Source organism: Tilletiopsis washingtonensis (assembly GCF_003144115.1).
Source record: "Tilletiopsis washingtonensis strain MCA 4186 unplaced genomic scaffold FA09scaffold_20, whole genome shotgun sequence".
Classification (NCBI taxonomy): domain Eukaryota; kingdom Fungi; phylum Basidiomycota; class Exobasidiomycetes; order Entylomatales; genus Tilletiopsis; species Tilletiopsis washingtonensis.
Window position 1 is genome coordinate 1 of NW_020312017.1, and position 17617 is coordinate 17617.

Consider the following 17617-nt stretch of genomic DNA (forward strand, 5'->3'; position numbering starts at 1 on the left):
AACCCTAACCCTAACCCTAACCCTAACCCTAACCCTAACCCTAACCCTAACCCTAACCCTAACCCTAACCCTAACCCTAACCCTAACCCTAACCCAAACCCTTGGGCTTTGCAGCCTGGTGGCTGACAACAGCAATGTTCTGCATTGGTTAACTGTTTGCAGCATCAGAGGGCAAGAGGCCATGGAGGGACAGCTTGATCAATGCTGCTTTGGAGCGTGGGAGCAGCTGCGTGAGACCAGTGCGCACGGTCGAGGCATCCGCTCCGCGCTCCGAACACGCGCCGCGCTTCACCCTTGCCCTCCATCTACCACATCCGATGGCGCCGCCGGACAGCGCAGACGCGGCGGCCGAGGCGACGCTGATCCGGCGCGTGCTCTTCGCTGCCGCGCCCGCGCTGCCCGCCCCCATCCTCCTCTCCTCGCCCGGCCCGCTCGACCACGAGGCCGCGCTGCTGCTGGCGCACGGCCTGCGCGCGGCCGTGCTGCCGTGGTACAGCCGCCTGACGCCGGACCGCGAGCTGCTCACCGTCATCAGCGGTGTCTTCGCAGCCGTCCTCGAGCGCATCGGCCAGCGGCTCGGCAGCACCGACGGCCAGGCGGCGCTCGCACGCTTTGTTGGCGAGGAGCTGCCCGCGCTTGTGGCTGCCCACATCGAGGACGTACGCGCGTGCGAGGCCGCCGCCGGGACCGCAGCCGCCCAGCACGCCTCGCTCGCCACGCTCTACCTCTCCCGCGCGCCACATCCGGCGCTGCGCGTGCAGCCCGGCACGGGCGAGCCGCTCGTTGACGGCGCGTATCTGCGCGCACTCGTCGAGGCGCTGCTCGAGGCGCTGCTGCCCGCGGAGCACTGGGCGAGCGAGTGCGAGCGCTTCATCGTGCGCGACGTCGTGGTGGGCATTCTGCGAGGGAGCGTGCTGGGCCGTTGTACGCGGCCGTGGTTTCTCGTCGAGACGGCGCACAAGCTGCTCGATGCGCGGGCGTCAAAGGCAGACGAGGTCGCTGGCACATCGAAGGTGAGAGCGATACAGAACTTCGTCTGCGTGCCGCCGTGCTGAACCGCGGTCAGACTGCCACTGGCTTCAGCGTCGTCGCTGCGCTGCACAGGCTCGTGTCGCTCGCGCTGCTCTGCCTCTCCGTGCTACTCCCGCCCCTGCTGCGCGCATACGTCGAGCTCTTTACGCCGGCTGAGACGCAGCACCGGCGGAGAGCGCGCAGGAGACGCAGCAACATCGGTGCGCTGACGCCCGGCGGACCAGCATGGATCGCAGAGGCCGACGAGCCATCAATGGCGCCGCAGCCAGCCACGCGATCGGCCCAGTCTGCACCGCTGCTGCGCCTGCCGCCGCTGCTCTCGCTACTGAGCGTCATGTTCGAGCTGAGCAACCGCGCGCTCTCGCGGGCTGCGCTGCTGCTGCTCCATCTCGCCGGCGACCTCGGCCTAGCCGGGCTCGTGGAGACCCGGATCGACTCTGCGATGCGCCACGCCGTCGAGCCGCACCGCCTCGCACCCGTCGTGCGGGCCGTGCGCGAGGCCGCTCTGCCAGGCGGACAGCTACCGCCACCGGCGCCGCCCGACCCGACGCCGGCGCAAAGGAGGCGAGACTATGCTCGGCTGCTGCCGCGTCTGTGCGCCGCCATGCCAGCCCCGGTCCGCGCTCTTCTCCTCGGCGTCCAGCCAGCAACGCAAGAGGCCGCCTTGGCGCGCGCCGTCGGCCCGTTCATGGGCCCGCCACCGGCGCCACACTCACCCGACGAGCACTGCTCTGGCCTCGCGGAGCTGGCCAACGTCCGCCTGTACCTGGCCGTCCTCGAGCGGCTAGCCGTGCTGATCGACCCAGCTCTCGAGGAGACAGGACTTACCGCCGCTGCATGAACCCTCACACATCATACCCCGCACCATAGATCCCCCGGCCACTGCCATGCCATGCATTCCTATCTCGCCTTGGTGCAGGCGCTGACGGTGTCGTCCGCGTTTGCGATCTGTGCGAGTCAGCGCACGCTGCGGCACGCCCGCTCGCCTGACTCACCCACTGCGCCAGATCGCGCAGGAACGACGGCAACGTCTTGAGCAGCGGCGCAGAGTGAGCGTAGAAGGGCATGGCGATGTGCGAGCTCTCCTGCCGCTCGAGCGCATCGACCATCGCCTGCGCTACCGCCTGCGGCTCGAGCGTGGGGCTCAGAAATGCGGCAAGTGCGCTCGTCTTGACGTCTGCAAACAGCGGCGTGCGGATATGCCCTGGCGTGACGACCGTCGTGCGGACGCGAGGCGCTTTGTACCTGCTCAGGAATGTGTCAATCATTGCCACGTGGTTGACCCTGCCCACGCCCGTCTCACTTCTTGTCGAGCTCGTAGCGCAGCGCCTCCATGAGCCCGAGCAGCGCGTGCTTCGAGGCACAGTAGTCGGCTGCGGCATGCGTCAGCGCCGGATCACAAAGCGCGCCTTCCCGACGCACTCATGAGCGAGGCGCCGACGTAGCTCAGCGCACTGGCCGTGCAGACAATGTGCCCGCTGCCGCGCGCGAGCATGTGCGGCAGAAAGGCCTGGATGGTGTAGAAGTGCGCCTTTACGTTGGTGTCGAACATGCTGTCGATGTCGCCATCAGAGAGATCGAGGATCAGGTTGGGGTGGTTGACGCCGGCGTTGTTCAGCAGCATCGTCGGGTGCCCGACCTGAGCGGCGCACGTCAGCACCAACCTCGCCACAGCGAGCGGCGCCAGTCACCTCTTGGCGGATGCGCTCCGCAGCCCGATCAACGTCCGCTCTGCTCGACACATCGCACTGAAAGCTCCACTGCCGCCCTGCGAGGTGTGAGCTGCCGCGCATGGGGCCATGAAAGCGCCTCACCTTGAGCGGCGTCTGGGTCGTGGATGCCGAGCGAGACTACGCGAGCGCCTTTCGCGAGGAGCAGCTCGACGGCAGCGAGGCCAACGCCGCTCCCGCCGCCCGTGACCACGACGACCTGCTCCGCCCACTGAGCCGGCGTCAGGCATTGAGTGCGCAGAGTCCCATTGCGCCAGCGCTGCGACGCCCACGAGCCGCACCGTACGCCGACGTTGAGCACGGCGACGATACAGAGGACGAGCAAGCCATCGATGGCAAAGGCCGGCGCGCGCTGTGTCCAGAGCTCGCCCTTGACAGCGAGACACCCGGCGATGCACGCGAGGCTGAGCAACGGATCTGCACAGACGCTTCAGCAAGCCTGCTCGGCGCCGCAAGCCTGCCAGACTCACGCAGCAGCCAGGCAGCGATGTGATCCAAGCTGAGCCCTGCCATGCAGCCTACGCAGCAGATGTCACGACTGGCTTGTTGTGGTGTGCGCGAAGCAAGCCGCAGCGCCACGCACGCGGCGCGGACAGGGAGGCGCGTGGCTGCGCTCTCTGCTGCGTCGCGCTCCCACGGCGGGCGTGCAGTCTTCGACTCTGCATCACACCCATCCTCAATCCAGCCAAAGTGCAGCTTCGCATGGCAGTTGTATTACACGGCAACTCTATGGCCACGGCATGGGCACGCTCCGCCCTCACAGCTCCTTCTTCGCCTCGCTGGCCAGGCTGCTGACCACGTCGGGCATCTGCATGTTGGCCTTGCCCTGCTCGCTCAGCCCCGCAAGCTTCTTGTCCGCCTTCTTCTGCTGCGCCACGCCGCTGGCGCGGTCGAGGTGCACGCCGAGGCCCGCGCGGAACGCAGCCATGAGCGCGACGACGACGACGAGGCCGTAGTAGCCCAGCGCGTGCCAGCCGGCGAGCGAGTCGCGCACGCCGAGCAGCATGAACGGCAGCACCGTGAAGTTGACGCTCAGCTGCACGGCGACGATCGAGAGGCCGCAATACACGAGCTGCGCGGGCGTGTATGTGAAGAGCGTGCCGAAGGAGGGGTTCGGCGCACGCGGGTCGCGGAAGACGATCGGGCGCAGGTGCTTGCGCAGCGTGCGGCCGACCGACTGCGCGAGGCCACCGAGCACAAAGGTGACTGGCATTGCCGAGTCAGCGCTGCTTTCGAGCGAGCGATCCCTCGAGCACTCACGGTAGTAGCCCGGCGCGACGCCGTGCCAGAACGCGCTCGTCATAAACGTCAGCATCGTGCTCTTGAAGCCGGGCTTCTTGCCGGGCTTGGCGACGCGCTTGTAGACGCAGTTGCGCAGCCAGACGTCTGAAATGCGCGTCAGCCCCTGCACAGCCCGCTCGTCATGCGCCCTACGCACTCGTGTTCATGTTCCACGCATCGAGCAGCTCCTTCCAGTTGTTGGCGAACTCAATCTTGACGGGGTCGATGTTGCGGCAGCGGTCCCAGCGCGAGCGCGATGCCTCGTCCGACGCCGCACCCTTCGCCGCCGGCGCAAGGCCGTTGTACGCCAGGCCCGAGAGCACGCAGGCACCCTGTCGCAGCAGTGTCAGGGCTTGTACGCGACGTGTGCGCCACTGCGCGCTCATGCAGCGTGACGGCTACTCACGTTGGCCAGGCCCCAGATGCCATAGTACTTGGTGCGCGCGACCAGGCCGGCGACGTTCGTGATCCAGATGCGGCTCAGCAGGCTGCGGTCGAGCGCGCTGCCGGGCTCGCCCTTGGGCAGCAGCAGCGCCTCGTAGTTGTAGTCTGCCGCGAGCACGGCCCACACGCCCATGAACGCAAAGCCGAGCACGAGCTCGGTGATGGCGGCGCGCACGCGGCCCTTGGGCGGCGTGCGCGGCGCCGCCGACGACGAGCCGCCGTAGAGCGTGTTGCGCGACCAGGCGCGGTAGTCGACGAAGCGCGTCGAGGGCCCGATGAGCACGCCGGGGAAGAAGAAGCTGGCGCCGAGCAGCATCAGCGCTGGCCGTCAAACAGGGCACTGCGCCGCACTCACGCATAGCCGAGGAACTCGAGCAGGTCGGGGAACTCGGTGATGCGGTGCTCCTTCTGCTGGGCGTCGCACTCCTCGGCGGGACGGCGGCCGTCGTGCACACTCCACGCAAACGACGTGAGATTCATGCAGAGCACCATCTGCGCGGCCGTGATCTCGATGGTGGTGAGGGGAATGTCGCCGAACGCGCGCACGAGGTGGCTGCGCCGCGGTCAGCGTCGCACCACAGTAGGCCGTCCTCACCGCGGCGACTCACTTGACGGTCAGGTGGCCCATCTGCACGCCAAACACGATCCACGGCATGTTGGCGCCGCCGACGCGGAAGCGCGCCAGGGCGTACGTGGCGAGCGCCGTGGCGAGCAGCTGCGCGTAGCCGGCGCGCAGGTTGAGGATGCCAAAGAGGAAGAGGAACGACGTGGCGATGCTGAACGCATGCTTGACGTGCGGCGGCAGGCCCGGAAGCGGGTATGCCAGCGGGTAGGCGACGATGAGCAGCGTGAAGAGCTGCGCGGCGCCGGGCGGGTCAGCGGGCGGCCAGGTTGAGCAGGGCGGCAGGCGCCGCCGTCGCAGCGCGCACCTTGATGTAGTCGGGCGGCGTGGCGGCCGCCTCGCCGACGCGGGCGAAGAATGAGTCGAACATGGTCAGGCTGCGATGCCGCGAGCCGAGTGCTGGTGTGTGGGTGGTGGTGGTAGTGATGGAGGCTCGGCGGGGAGCAGGCCATGCGTGGAGCAGACTCACGCGCGAAGAATCACGGGCGCGCGCGCTAAGTCGGCCCCACGCTCGGCCTCCTCGGCTTTTTGGGACGCGGCGGCGGCCGATCATGGCATGCGTCATAGCCGCGGTGCGGCGTGGAGCAGAGGCGCGGGCACACACACACACACCGCAGCGGGCCACACAGCTCGGATAGACAGGTGGGCCTGAGAGGGACGTGCTGGAGTACAACAGGGGCGCGGGACGGACAGTCTGGGTACAGGTCATGCGAGGAGGTCGTGAGGGCGTCGAGCGTGGCGGTTCAGCATCAGCTGCGCGGCAGCAGCGGGCTGCGCTCCGACGCGCCGTGTGCCTCGTCGGCGTCGGCCGAGGCGCCGGGCGCGGCAGCTGCTTCCTCACTCGCTCCAGCAGCGCTCGCCTCGGTGTCCGCAGAGGCTACCACAACAGGCGCAGCAGCAGACGGCGACGCAGCCGGCACGTCGGGTGCGTCGCCAGCAGGCCCCGCAAGTGCGGCGGGCACCGAGGGCGGGATGGGCACTGGGACGCCGTCAGCGCAGCTCACGGAAGTCCGAGCGCCTCTCGACTCACCGGTCACGTCGCGCTTGCAGATCGGGCAGACCTTGCGGATGCGCACCAGCCAGTCGTCGATCCTGCGCGCCGCACGTCAGCTCTCAGGGGCCGTGCGGTGGTCGTCGTGCCGCACTCACTCGTTGCGGTGGAAGATGTGCCCGCACGGCAGCACGCGCACCCGGTCGCCGTCGACAAAGTCCGAGAGGCAGATGGCACACTCGTCGCAGCTGCGTAGATAGGCGTCACTGGTCAGCGCTGAGGTGTATGTGACCTGCAGCGACACGCACCTGTAGTACGACCGGCCGGGAGGCAGAAAGGCGTGGCTCGGATTGCCGCTCGGTGGCGGCACAGGCGTGGTGATGAGCGGCGTGCTCGGCCCAGCCTGGCCCTCCTCCTCCATGCCGGCCGAGCTCGGGCCGGCCTGCGGGCTGGCAGGCGACCGGGCTCCCGCAGGCGACTCGCCGTCGCCGCGGCTCGACACGGGCAGCGTGTCTGCGCCCTCGATCTTCTCCCACGGCTGCCCGTTGCCGCGCCAGATGAGGCACGGCAGCGAGAGCACGACGAGCTCCGGCGCACGGTCCTTGCGCCGCTGCCGCGCCATGCGGATGCGGTGAACAATGACCTACATGGGCTTGCGCATCAGCGGCAGTCAGGCCCCGGCGTGCGGGCGACTGACCGTAAAGATAGTCATGAAAGAGGGCAGGAGCAGGAGCAGGAGAGCAAGGTCGATGAGAGGCCTGCCGCAGCGTCAGCGACGGAGCATCGCGGCCCCAGCCGCTGCACTCACCACTCCCACATGATGTCGTCGCGCCCGAGGACGATCTCCAGGCCCTTGGCCCGCGTCTCGTCCTTGCACGAGCCGACCCTCTCGCACTCTGCGCGGCCGGCCTCGACGTCGAGCGCAAGCTCATCGACAAGCCTGCTGAGGTCGACGTAGCTCGGACGCGTGATGAACGTGCTCGGCACGTGCACGTCGGCCGTGCTGCCGGGCGCGAACATCGTGAGCAGCCGGCCCGCCAGGCCCGGGTCCGCCTCGCCCTCGCTGCCCGGCATGCGGTGCCAGCCGGGCGACGGCGCATCGCCCACGACGACGGCCTTGGCGCCGAGCGCCTGCGCGACGCGGACCTTGGAGACGAACGAGCAGCCGCCGCCGCGCTCGAGCAGCGCAATCCAGTCGTGCGGCGGCTTCAGCGTCGGCTGCTCAGGCACCTCGCCGCCGCGCTGCAGCACCAGCGGCGCATCCTCGTCGTCGGCACGCCAGCCGGGGCCGTCAGGGTACGGGCACGCCGCCGAGGCAGAGCCGTGCGGCGGGCGGTAAAAGTCGGAGATGGGCAGCAGCGAGCCGTGCAGGCCCTCGTCGGCCACGATGCGCGGGCCGAAGGCCGCCGGGCGCGTCACGTACGTTGCCTGCGTGCGCTGCGACTTGCCGTCAGCTTCGGCGGACAGCGACAAAAGGCACAGTGCGGCAGGAAGGCTCCAGCTCACGGCGCCGCCCAGCAAGAGGTATAGCAAGGCTGCCGAGCTTCACGCCTCGCAGCACGACCACGACGCCACACTTACCACGACCTCGAGCGTGCTGCCGCCCCACGCTAGGCTCGTGTCGCCGCCAAAGAGGCCGCCGCCGTCGGCCGTCTCGTCGGCGTCCCATGCGGCGTCGGCCAGCTGGGCGTCGTCGAGCGCCGGCAGCAGCGCGCTCGCCCACTCGTCGAGGCGCGCGACGAGGCGCTGCGAGAGGGGCTGCGGCGGCAGTGGCGCAGCGGCAATACCACGCGGCGTGTGCGGTGCAGCGGCGGCAGCGCGCTGCGAGAGGGCAGCGACGAGAAGCGCCAGGAGCGGCGCGGCGGAGCGCATGGCGGCGGCGGGCAGGAGCAGGGGCGCGCTGGCAGAGCAGGCCAGCGGTGGAGGGCGGAGAGGCGCCTAGGGTGCGGCGGCGGCGCGCAGTCGCGTGACAGCGAGGGGCCGGGGAGCGCCGGCTTGGGCGGGTACGAGGGGCGCGCGGACGAGCGGCGAGGGAGCGGAGGTGGTGGTGGCGAAGCAGGCTGCACTGGTGCTGCCACCCCTGCTGCTCGCTGAGAGCATCACGGCCCGCTCCCTCGCACCCTTTGACGACTCAGCACAGCGTGGCGCTGAGCCGGAGCGTGGGAACGCAGGCAGGGGCGGGCCGCAAGCAGCGACACAGGCCAGATGCCCGCGCCCGGCGTGCGCGCCGTGCATCGAGCGCACGGCGCCGCGACGGCAGCCACCGCACGCATGACGGTGACGGCGCCCCGCGCCCAGCAGCGCCAAGTCGGGCCCTCTCGCATCCCTCCACCACGCCGTCTCCCCTTCTCAGCCCGCCTCGCACCTCCGCCAGCACGCAGCACACACGAGCCGCACACTCGCGCTGCCCCGCACACCACCCGCGCTGCTGCTCCTCTCGCCGTCCGCCGGCCCAGCATGAGCGGCCTCGAGAGTGCGTGTGCCGGCGACGCACATGGCCAGCGCGTGGCTGACGCTCTCCTGCTCGCGGCGTCGCAGAGTCGCTCTTCCAGCTCAAGGTGCGTGCCGATGGTCCATACTGGCGGCCGGGTGCCAGATGTGCCGGCGTATAGCGATCTGCCGCGATGGACTTATCTTGTGTAGAGCTGCCAAGATGGCGACAGTGCAGCAGCAGCACGATCCTCGCAAGCTTGCCATGTCGCACCCACCGCAGCAGCTGACATTCCACCTCGCAGTTCACTGCCAAGTCGCTGCAGCGCCAGGCGCGCAAGGCCACCAAGGATGAGGCGGCAGAGAAGGCCAAGCTGAAGAAGGTGCGCGAGCTACACTGCAGATGATGGGTCGCTGTGGGCGCCGCGCTGAGGCATACCCTCCAGGCCCTGGCGCAGGGCAACACCGAGGGCGCGCGCATCTACGCCTCCAATGCCATTCGCAAGAAGAACGAGGGTCTGAACCTGCTGCGCCTCGGCAGCCGCATCGACGCCGTGGCCAGCCGCGTGGAGACGGCAGTGACGATGCGGCAGGTGAGTCGTTGTGCGCGTGCGCGGCAGCGGGACCCAGCTGCGCACAGAGCGTCGTGCACGTGCCGCCATTCTCACGACCGGTCATTCAGGTGACGGGCAGCATGGCGTCGGTGGTCAAGGGCATGGACCGGGCGATGGAGAGCATGAACCTCGAGAAGGTGAGTCGGGCCGCGGCGGCGCGTCAGGGCGCTGCATCGCGCTAACACGCTGCGGCAAGATCTCGCTCGTGATGGAGAAGTTCGAACAGCAGTTCGAGGACATGGACGTGCAGACGTCGTACATGGAGGGCACCATGGGCGCCACGACGGCCTCGGCGACGCCGCAGGACCAGGTCGACAGCCTCATGAGCCAGGTCGCCGACGAGAACGGCATCGAGCTCGACCACGCGCTGGGCGACGCGAGCGTGGCGCGCGTGCCCGACCTGGCCAGCAAGGCCAAGGTGCAGGAGCCCGAGGAGGACGACCGGCTGGCCGAGCGTCTGCGCGCGCTGCGGCCAGCGACCTAGGCATGGGACGTGCGAAGATTGGGGGGCTGCCGCGGCATTGTCATCGTATCACGAGGGTGCGAGTGGTGCGCGGCCACTGCCGGCGTGTCACTGCGGTATTGGGCTTGGACATGGATTCGGGGTCGCGTGAAGGTAATGAAGCACGGCACGGGTCACAGACGTGTGGCGGGGGCGCGCGGCGGAGGGCCGAGGCGCAGCGAGATGGGGCCGGGGAGTGCAGGATCAGGCCGCGGCGCCGCGCAGGCCGTTTCTACGGGGGCGGAGCGCATCGGCTTAGTGCTCGATGATGCTCAGGTTGCCGCTGATGAGCTTGTTCTCGAGGATGCTGCCGTCGGGAATCGTGATGTGGCTGCCCTCGGTGGCGATGATGATCACCGTGCCCGCGAGCACGACGTTGCGCCCGAACACGACGTCGCCGGCGACGGTGAGGTGGTCGAGGTCGGTGATGTTGGGGATGCTCTTCAGGCGCTTCTGGAAGTTGGCGACCTTCTTGAACGTGTCGCCGAGCTTGATGACGGGCGTCTGCTGGAATTGCCGCGTGGCGCTCATCTTGAGCACGCCGTGCTCGAGGTTGTACAGGTCCGACGTGATGAGCAGCAGGTCGCCCGTGCTCTTGACGGGCAGGAAGCGCGAGCGCGGCACGTTGACGCCCTTGGCGCCGCGGAAGTGCTTGATGGCCGCGCCGACGGCCGTCTCGAGCTGGATCACGGCCTCGCCGTTGTCGAGCGACTTGTTGTTGACGATGATCTCGAGGTCGAGCTCGTCGTTCTCAAGCACGCGCTTGATGGCCTTGAGGTTGAGCCACAGGTTGTTGGTGTTGAACTAGAGATATGCCGGGGTCAGCCACGGCACAGGCACATCGCGGAGCAGCCGCGCGCCGCGCCGGGAGGGCGCCGCCCCCCCCCCCCCCTCTCCTGGGCAGCCACTCACGATCTTGAACTTCTTGACGCTCTTGAACTCCTCGGTGTGCTCCGAGGGCACCTGCGCAATCTCGAGGAGGCGGATCGTGCCGTCGTAGTCGATGAGGGTGCCGCCCTTGACATCGGCCTTGGTCTTGTCGGTGACCTCGGAGATGAACTCGGCCTGCGTGTCGACCATGTGCTGGTAGATCTCGAGGTCGACGGTGGCGCCGAGGTTGTCGACGTTCGAGACGAAGACTGCGCGCGCAGAGTGTCAGCGCCGGCGCAGCTGCACAGCGCGCCGCGCGCCTGCTCACTGTACTCCTTGCCCGCGGCAATCAGGCGGTCGAGCAGGCCCGAGTTGTACATGGCGTCGAACAGGTCGCCGTGGCCGGGCGGGAACCACAGGCTCTTGTCGGAGATGGCGCTGCGCGGGCACGGCAGCAGGCTCTCCTTGTTGACGCGCGGGTAGCGCGACTGGTTGAACGTGAGAATCTCGACGTTGTGGTTGGCGTACTTCTGGATCACGCGCGCTGCAACAAGACACGTCAGTGCTGCCCGGAAGCGGCACCGCTCCGCCTGCGCTCACCCGTGTCGTCGTCCGTGTTGAACGAGTTCATCAGGATGAACGGCACATTGACGTTGTGCGTCGAGTTGAGGTGCTGCAGGGCCGCGTTCAGCGCGCGCCGCACAAGCGCACCTATCACATCGCACGCACCTCGATCTGGCGCACGGAGAGGTCGAGGAAGGTCATGCCCTCGCGCACCTCAATCACCGACTTGGGGCCAGTGCTGCGGGGCAGCGTGAGCGGCTGCACAGGCGGCGAGAGGAGCAGAGTCGGCTCACCAGCCCATCGTCGTGCCCAGGCCACCGTTCAGCTTCAGCACGGCGAGCTTGTTGAGCAGGCTCGGGTCCGAGGCCTTCGGCAGCTCGGCGTAGGGCGTGATCTGCTCGGGCGCCGGGGCGTGCACCTTGTTCCAGTCGCTGCGCGCAAGCACACGTGTGAGCGTACGGCGCGCTCGCCCGCAATGGGCTGCACGAGACTCACAGCTTCTCGCCCTTGGCGCGCTCCGAGAGGTAGCGGTTGAAGAGGGTGAAGAACGACGACATCTCGGCGTCGAATGCCTGGCGCAGAGAGGCACGCGTGAGCTCTGTGCGCAGAATGCGCCGACGCTGTGTCCTCGTGCTGCGCGGCAGACCTCGAAGCGCAGGCGTAGCTGCTTGAGAGACAGCGACCCCATCCTCTCCGGCGCTGCCTGCATCGGCCTCTTCAGAGCTGCCCACCCCGGTCTTTCCGAGGCTGCGCTCGGGCCTGCTTGCCTTTCGCACTCGCTTGCGGCCGCGCTGGCTGTCCTCAGCGCCGTTTTCGCCGCGCCGCACAGCCGCCCACTGCCATCCGGCCCGCGGCCGCCCGTGGCTCGCCGCTGCCGGCTCACCTTGCGCGCCACGGGGTCCTCGATGCCGGCGACCATCTTGTTGAGCTCGTTGCGCATGGCCTTGGCCGCGACGCCTGTCGTGGCCGACTTGAAGTCCTGCACGCGCAAGCAGGCGAGGCACGAGGGGCGCAGCGCGGAGAGGTGAGAAGGCAGGCGTCAGCAGAGACGCCAGCTAGGCCACGCCGAGCGGGCACTGACAATGTGCGAGGCGCCGCGCGTGCGGGCGGCCTTGATCGGCGCGCCGCTCGGAGGAGCAGAGAGCTGGGACGACATGGCACAAGGGAGGGTGAGAGGGTGTGGGGTGAGGGGGGAGGGTAGAGGTCGTAAGGCAAGGCACTGAGCGGCACTGCACGCAGACGCGGCCAGCCTCGGGGGGCGGTCTGTGCCTGCGCTATGCTGCTGCTGGCGCGCCAGCAGGCGTGAGGGCGCTGTAATGCACGCCGCCGCACGCCACGCCGAAAGCGACGGCCGCCGCTCCGGCGCCGGGCGAGCAGCACCAGCCCAGCAGCGCAGCATCCAGCGTCAAACGCAGTTGCAGCGCTCCGGCGGCGCGCGTCGCTGGAAGATCGCCATCCGGAGTTTGCCCAGCGTGAGGCAGTTCATCAGTGTCTCTCTGATGCTGGGGCTGTGGGGCGCTGCGCGGTCCCTGCATCCTGACCGTCCGCACTGTTTGCCACCGCACGTTGAGGGGTTCCCACGGTCACACGCAGGGCCGAGATTTCTCCCTCTCCGCAGCACCAGTTACGACGAATCTGCCAGCCGTCAAGCGTCAGCCGTCAGCCGCAGCCGTCACGCGTGCATGGTGATGACGGTGGTGAGCCGGCGGCATCCGGGATGGCACGAGGACAGCGCCAGGGGTCAGGGGTGCACTGTGTTGGCTAAGTGCAGCCTGGACTCCGTCTGTGCCGAAAAGAGCAGGTGGCCGAGCACGGCCGTCAGCCGCTTCAGCCGCCGCAGAGCGTGCAGCGAGCGAATGCTCCTCAGCGAGGACCTTTGTCGCTTTTGACCTGCTCAGCTCCACTCGCAGCAACCCCAAGCTTCACTAAGCAGCACGGTTACGCAGAAGTATGCGGAGAGCCACCGTGCCAGCCTGACTGCCGAAGACCGCGAAACGCTCGCCGCGAATGCTCGACGGATCGCTTGTGTGCGGCGGACAGGGGTGACACAGGATACAAGTACATGCTTGAACAGAAGAGTGAGAGGAGGATACGGAACTAGAGGAGCACTGCACAGTATGCTGCGTAGGCAGCTGCCTGGCGGGCGTTGTGCTCTGCCGTATCCGGGTTGCGTGCATGCGAGGCAGCCGACGATTCCGAGGAGGCCGACGAGTCCGAGGCGTCCATCGTGGCGACGTCAGCTGCGGCGGCAGCTGCCTCGCGGGCGTCGGCAGGCACAGCTGAGAGCGAGAAAGGCATCTGCGGTTGCGCTGGTGCGGGCTGCTGACGGCGGCCGTGGAGCAGGTGGTCAGACAAATCCTTGAGATGCTTGGTACAAGGAGCTTTAGACCGGGGCTACTCACGTCGTGACGCTCCGCGGGCTGCAACGAATGAAGCGCGCCGACGCTGCGCATGCTGTGGCGCTCGTCGGGCTGCGGAGAGCACTGCGTGCTGGCGTCGCTCATGTTGCGGTTGTCGCGCGACAGCGGCAGCTCTTCGCCGTCGTAGATGAGCTCACGGCGGCGGGCTCACCCGCACAGGCCTCGCCCCCGCGCGACGCTAAGAATCTTCACCCTTGTGTCACTCTTTCAAGCCAAAGCAATGCCCCGCGCCTCTTCGGAAGGCCACTCCTCTCGTAAGTCGACGAACACAAATATCAACAGCGTGATACATTAAGCCTCGAGCGGCAGCAGAATTCGTGCCCGGCGGCGCATGAAGCTGACACACGCCGGCTGTGTGTTGTGGCCGGCCGCGTCTAGCGGTCGCCTCGGTGCATCTCTATCGCTTGACACTTCAGAAGCCCGCATTGAGCGCTCCCGTCAGCTTGTCGGCCGGGTCTGGTGCGGGAAGATATCAGCTTGTGGGCAAAGAGCCGAAGACACGCATCGCGTCTCACCGGAGTCAAGGCGTGCCATCTCGATCTCGGACAGAAGCTGTGTCGCCGACGGTCAGCAGACTGGCGCGCTAGCGCAACGCTGCCACGCACCTTCTTGATGCCTATGTTCAGCCGCCCGCTCTCTTCGATGCCGGCGCTCTGCAGCAGGCTCATGCAGCGGTCATGCTCGGCCTGCGACTGGAACAGGCCCGTCTCGCGCACGACGTGGTCGACGGAGCGCAGGCTCGTGATGGCCGGCACGCGGATGTCGGCCAGGAACGCGTCGGCGAGGTCCATGTCGACGAGCATCGGCCGGTTCGACGTGGTGGCCAGCACCAGCAGCCGGCGGTCCTGCGCGGCGGGAAGCACATCAGCCGGCGCGGGCGGGCCAGCAGCTCGCCACAGGTGCTCACCTTTGGCGGCTTCTTGCCCAGCAGCACGCTCAGCGCCTGCAGCACCGGGTTCGAGAAGCGCGGGCCGATGGGCACCCACTCGACGATCTTCTCGATCGAGTCGACGACGATGATGCTCATCGGCGACTTGTACGAGTCGTTGAAGACCTTGTTGAGGTAGGCGATCTTCTGCGCCTCGCCCATGCCCACCATGTTCTCGGGCGAGACGAGCTTGATGAAGGGGAACGACGAGGCCATGGCCATCGTCGCCGCCAGCGCCGTCTTGCCCGAGCCCGGCGGGCCTGCGGCAGAGTCAGCATGCGAGCGGCTCGGCGTGGCGGCAGCGTAGCGCACCGTGCAGAAGAGCCGTGACGAGCGGTGTGCGTGTGCTGGAGCGCACCTGCTCGACGCGCAGCTGGCCGTCTCGCAGAATGACCTGCATCAAACAGAGTCAGTGCCAAGCGCGGCTTCCGCAGCCAGGCTGCACCTACGTCAATGTGCGGCGCAAAGTGCATGATGCCGTTCGAGACGACCTGCTGCAGCTCCTCCTCGGCCACGCCAAACGCCGGCTGCACCTCGTCGAGCGCGTGCATAAAGTCGTCGCGGTTGACACGCATGCCCTCGACGTCGTCGCTGATGCCGGCCATCGTGCCGACCTTGACGTGCCGGTTGAAGGCAAACGACGTGGCGCTCTTGACGAGGCCGGCAATCTCGGCGCCCGAGAAGTTCTTCGTCTGCGCCGCCAGCTCGTCGAGGTCGACGTCGTCGTCCATCACGCCGTTGGTGCGCATCTTGTTCGTCTGGATCGAGATGATCTGCCGCCGCCCGTGCTCGTCGGGGAGGTTGATCTCCATGTGCACCTCGAGACGGCCGGGACGCAGCAGCGCCTCGTCGATCATGTCGAGGCGGTTCGTCATGCCGATGAGCAGGATGTTGTTGAGCTGGTCGACGCCGTCCATCTGCGCGCACAGCCGCTCAGCAAAGCATACCGCTGCGACATGCGCCGCGACGCACCTTGGACAGCAGCTGGTTCACCACCGAGTCGCCCACGCCCGTGCCGCCGCCCGTCGAGCCACGCTGCTTGCAGATCGCGTCGAGCTCGTCGAAGATGATGATGTGCAGGCCAGACTCGTCGCCCTTGGCTTTGTACTGCGGAGAGTGCATCAGTGAGGCGCACCACTTGGCTGCACACTGCCGCCCTCACCTCCTTCTCGGCGTCGGCAAAGAGCTTGCGGACGTTCTCCTCACTCGCGCCGACGAACTTGTTCAGGATCTCCGGTCCGTTCACAATCTTCGGCTCACGCGCGTTGAGCATCTTGCCGATCTGCCGCGCCATGAGCGTCTTGCCCGTGCCGGGCGGGCCAAAGAGCAGGATTCCCTTGACGTGCTGGATGCCCAGCTTCTCCACGAGCGCGGGCGGGAAGATGCGCGACGCAAAGGCGCGGCGGAAGATGGCGCTGAACTCGTTGTCGAGACCGCCAATGCCCATGTCCTCAAACTTGAAGTTCGGCTGCAAGATGGCGTTCGGCGGCGCGCTGGGCCAGGCAGAGCGTCAGCCGGGTTTCGAGCTGCAGCGCGGGCGTGCCTCACCGCTTGCCGCTGGCCTTGATCTTGATGGACGAGTCGCCGGCCTTGATGAAGTTGACCGTGCTCTGCGCCATCAGGATGCCCTTGTCGCTCCGCACGGGCGCAGCACCGCCCGTCGGGGCAGCCTTTGCGCCCTTGCGGTTCAGCTGCTCGGCCTCAACCACCTCGACGCCCGTGATTACTGCGCGCAGGTTCTGGCCGTGGAATTCAAAGACCAGCAGCTGGCCGATGGAGAAGATGTGCGACTCGAAGGCCTGCAAGACGCGCCTCAGCAGGAGGCAGAGAAGCAGCGCCGCATGCGCAGACGCACCCGCAGGAAGTTGCGCTGCATCTCTTCGGCATCGAACGACTCGGCGATCTCGGTGCCCTTGCGGAGGAAGCCGACCTGACAGACGCACGGCGTCAGCCAGCAGCGCTGAGGCGGCCGTACGCATGCTGCTCCCAGCATTGCCGCAGCAGTCAAAACTCTCACCTCAACATCGAGACTGGCCAGATACACGCCCGAGCCGTGCGCAAAGGGGTCGTACGGCTCGGCGCGCACGCTGTGGCCCTGCGCGCTGAGGCCGGCCCACTGGCGCTGCAACAGCGCGGTGCCGAGCGTGCGCGGCTGGATCTGGCCCGTGGTGTCGGCGCTGTGGCGGTGCGTGAGCAGTGCATCCAGTGCAACCAGCCCCAGGTGCGGCTCACGCAGCAGTAAAGACGAAGCGCCCGTCGACGAGCACATACTGCGTGCCGCCCCACTCCTGCGCATTGACGACGAGGCAGTTGGACAGCACCAGCGCATCGGGGCACTTGACGATGAGGTGCCCGCCGCCGTGTGCCGGTGCGGCGGGCTGCTTCTCGGCGGGGTAGCCAGCCGACGAGGCGGGCGGGGCGGTGCGCCGCGGCTCGTAGCCGGCGCCAGCACTGTAGGCCGAGGCGCCGTAGCCGGCCGACGGGGCACCGCCAGGCATGTTCGGCGCATAGCCCGCACCGCCCGCGCCGCCCGAGCCATATGCAGCACGGCCTGCGCCGCCAGCAGGTGCGCCATACGCCGAGCGCTCGGCACCGCCGCCGCCGCCGCGAAGGAAGCCAGCCATCGGTGATGCGCGGCGCGATGGATGCGCGGGTGAGAGGGCGAGGCTTGTACGCCTGGGGTGTGAGGGGAGGGGGGGAAGGTGGCGTGCAGCGTCTGTGGGGCGATTAAAGCTTGGGTGAAAGAGCAGGACGGGAGTCAAGGTGTGTCGGCCTGGCTGAGTGACAAGAGCGAGGTGGTGGTAGAGGGGAAGGCAGCGGCAGGCACGGGCCAACGCTGCCTGCTGCAAGGCAGGCCGCGTGCACCTGCACGCCGCCTGTGCTGCTCTCTGAGCCTCCAGCGCGTCGCCGCGCGGCGGCGCAGCTTGCCCCTCGGCGCCGCTGCAACCTGCACCTGACAGCTGCTCCAATACGGCACTGAAAGCTGACGAACAGCTTAAGCAGTGGCAGCATAGGATTTTGAGCCCAACATGGGCTCGACGGTGCTGCACAAGCGGCCGACTGGAGCACCCTTCGTGCCGGCCGTCGCCTGAAGAATGCCTCCGCGCCGCGCGCGCCGTCGCTTCTCATCCAGTCGAGCTTTCCGCCACTGCAGCCCAACAGCTGCTTCGGTACAGCATTCTGAAGTCG

The 17617-nt window shown here is 67.9% G+C and overlaps 8 protein-coding genes across 8 annotated transcripts; 2 read left to right on the forward strand and 6 right to left on the reverse strand.

Moving 5' to 3' along the window:
* Positions 1–317: 317 nt before the first annotated feature.
* Positions 318–1873, forward strand: FA09DRAFT_326441 (hypothetical protein; the record flags this gene model as incomplete). The annotated part of the gene is made up of 2 exons (XM_025741213.1): positions 318–1013; positions 1067–1873. 2 exons carry the CDS (start codon positions 318–320, stop codon positions 1871–1873), a joined length of 1503 nt encoding a protein of 500 aa, XP_025596015.1.
* Positions 1874–1887: 14 nt separating this feature from the next.
* Positions 1888–2846, reverse strand: FA09DRAFT_331706 (NAD(P)-binding protein). The gene is made up of 5 exons (XM_025743145.1): positions 2724–2846; positions 2455–2671; positions 2336–2405; positions 2028–2277; positions 1888–1980 (listed from the first exon to the last, which is right to left on the reverse strand). The coding sequence occupies exons 1-5, from the start codon at positions 2823–2825 to the stop codon at positions 1933–1935; spliced, it is 687 nt and encodes a 228-aa protein (XP_025596016.1). The 5' UTR covers positions 2826–2846; the 3' UTR covers positions 1888–1932.
* A 608-nt stretch (positions 2847–3454) lies between these two features.
* Positions 3455–5562, reverse strand: FA09DRAFT_362429 (MBOAT-domain-containing protein). Its single transcript, XM_025745471.1, has 7 exons — positions 5417–5562; positions 5096–5343; positions 4843–5040; positions 4450–4786; positions 4201–4375; positions 4023–4148; positions 3455–3968 (listed from the first exon to the last, which is right to left on the reverse strand). Exons 1-7 carry the CDS (start codon positions 5477–5479, stop codon positions 3520–3522), a joined length of 1596 nt encoding a protein of 531 aa, XP_025596017.1. The 5' UTR covers positions 5480–5562; the 3' UTR covers positions 3455–3519.
* A 164-nt stretch (positions 5563–5726) lies between these two features.
* On the reverse strand, positions 5727–8144 carry FA09DRAFT_331708 (hypothetical protein). Its single transcript, XM_025743146.1, has 7 exons — positions 7682–8144; positions 6909–7537; positions 6798–6858; positions 6409–6743; positions 6259–6348; positions 6140–6201; positions 5727–6088 (listed from the first exon to the last, which is right to left on the reverse strand). The coding sequence occupies exons 1-7, from the start codon at positions 7970–7972 to the stop codon at positions 5859–5861; spliced, it is 1698 nt and encodes a 565-aa protein (XP_025596018.1). The 5' UTR covers positions 7973–8144; the 3' UTR covers positions 5727–5858.
* Positions 8145–8557: 413 nt separating this feature from the next.
* On the forward strand, positions 8558–9628 carry FA09DRAFT_335130 (vacuolar assembly protein DID2; the record flags this gene model as incomplete). Its single annotated transcript, XM_025743754.1, has 6 exons — positions 8558–8573; positions 8639–8658; positions 8836–8913; positions 8977–9123; positions 9213–9281; positions 9341–9628. 6 exons carry the CDS (start codon positions 8558–8560, stop codon positions 9626–9628), a joined length of 618 nt encoding a protein of 205 aa, XP_025596019.1.
* Positions 9629–9901: 273 nt separating this feature from the next.
* FA09DRAFT_335131 (putative UTP-glucose-1-phosphate uridylyltransferase) lies at positions 9902–12236 on the reverse strand (the record flags this gene model as incomplete). Its single annotated transcript, XM_025743755.1, has 9 exons — positions 9902–10450; positions 10559–10785; positions 10845–11060; positions 11117–11189; positions 11246–11318; positions 11374–11511; positions 11576–11652; positions 11964–12059; positions 12162–12236. 9 exons carry the CDS (start codon positions 12234–12236, stop codon positions 9902–9904), a joined length of 1524 nt encoding a protein of 507 aa, XP_025596020.1.
* Positions 12237–13041: 805 nt separating this feature from the next.
* Positions 13042–13401, reverse strand: FA09DRAFT_331711 (hypothetical protein). The gene has a single exon (XM_025743147.1). The coding sequence runs from the start codon at positions 13376–13378 to the stop codon at positions 13178–13180; it is 201 nt and encodes a 66-aa protein (XP_025596021.1). The 5' UTR covers positions 13379–13401; the 3' UTR covers positions 13042–13177.
* A 363-nt stretch (positions 13402–13764) lies between these two features.
* On the reverse strand, positions 13765–17236 carry FA09DRAFT_331712 (AAA-domain-containing protein). Its single transcript, XM_025743148.1, has 12 exons — positions 16661–17236; positions 16446–16605; positions 16284–16358; positions 15977–16227; positions 15591–15921; positions 15401–15535; positions 14878–15345; positions 14741–14822; positions 14408–14688; positions 14106–14345; positions 14016–14052; positions 13765–13956 (listed from the first exon to the last, which is right to left on the reverse strand). Exons 1-12 carry the CDS (start codon positions 17050–17052, stop codon positions 13913–13915), a joined length of 2496 nt encoding a protein of 831 aa, XP_025596022.1. The 5' UTR covers positions 17053–17236; the 3' UTR covers positions 13765–13912.
* Between the last annotated feature and the right edge of the window lie 381 nt (positions 17237–17617).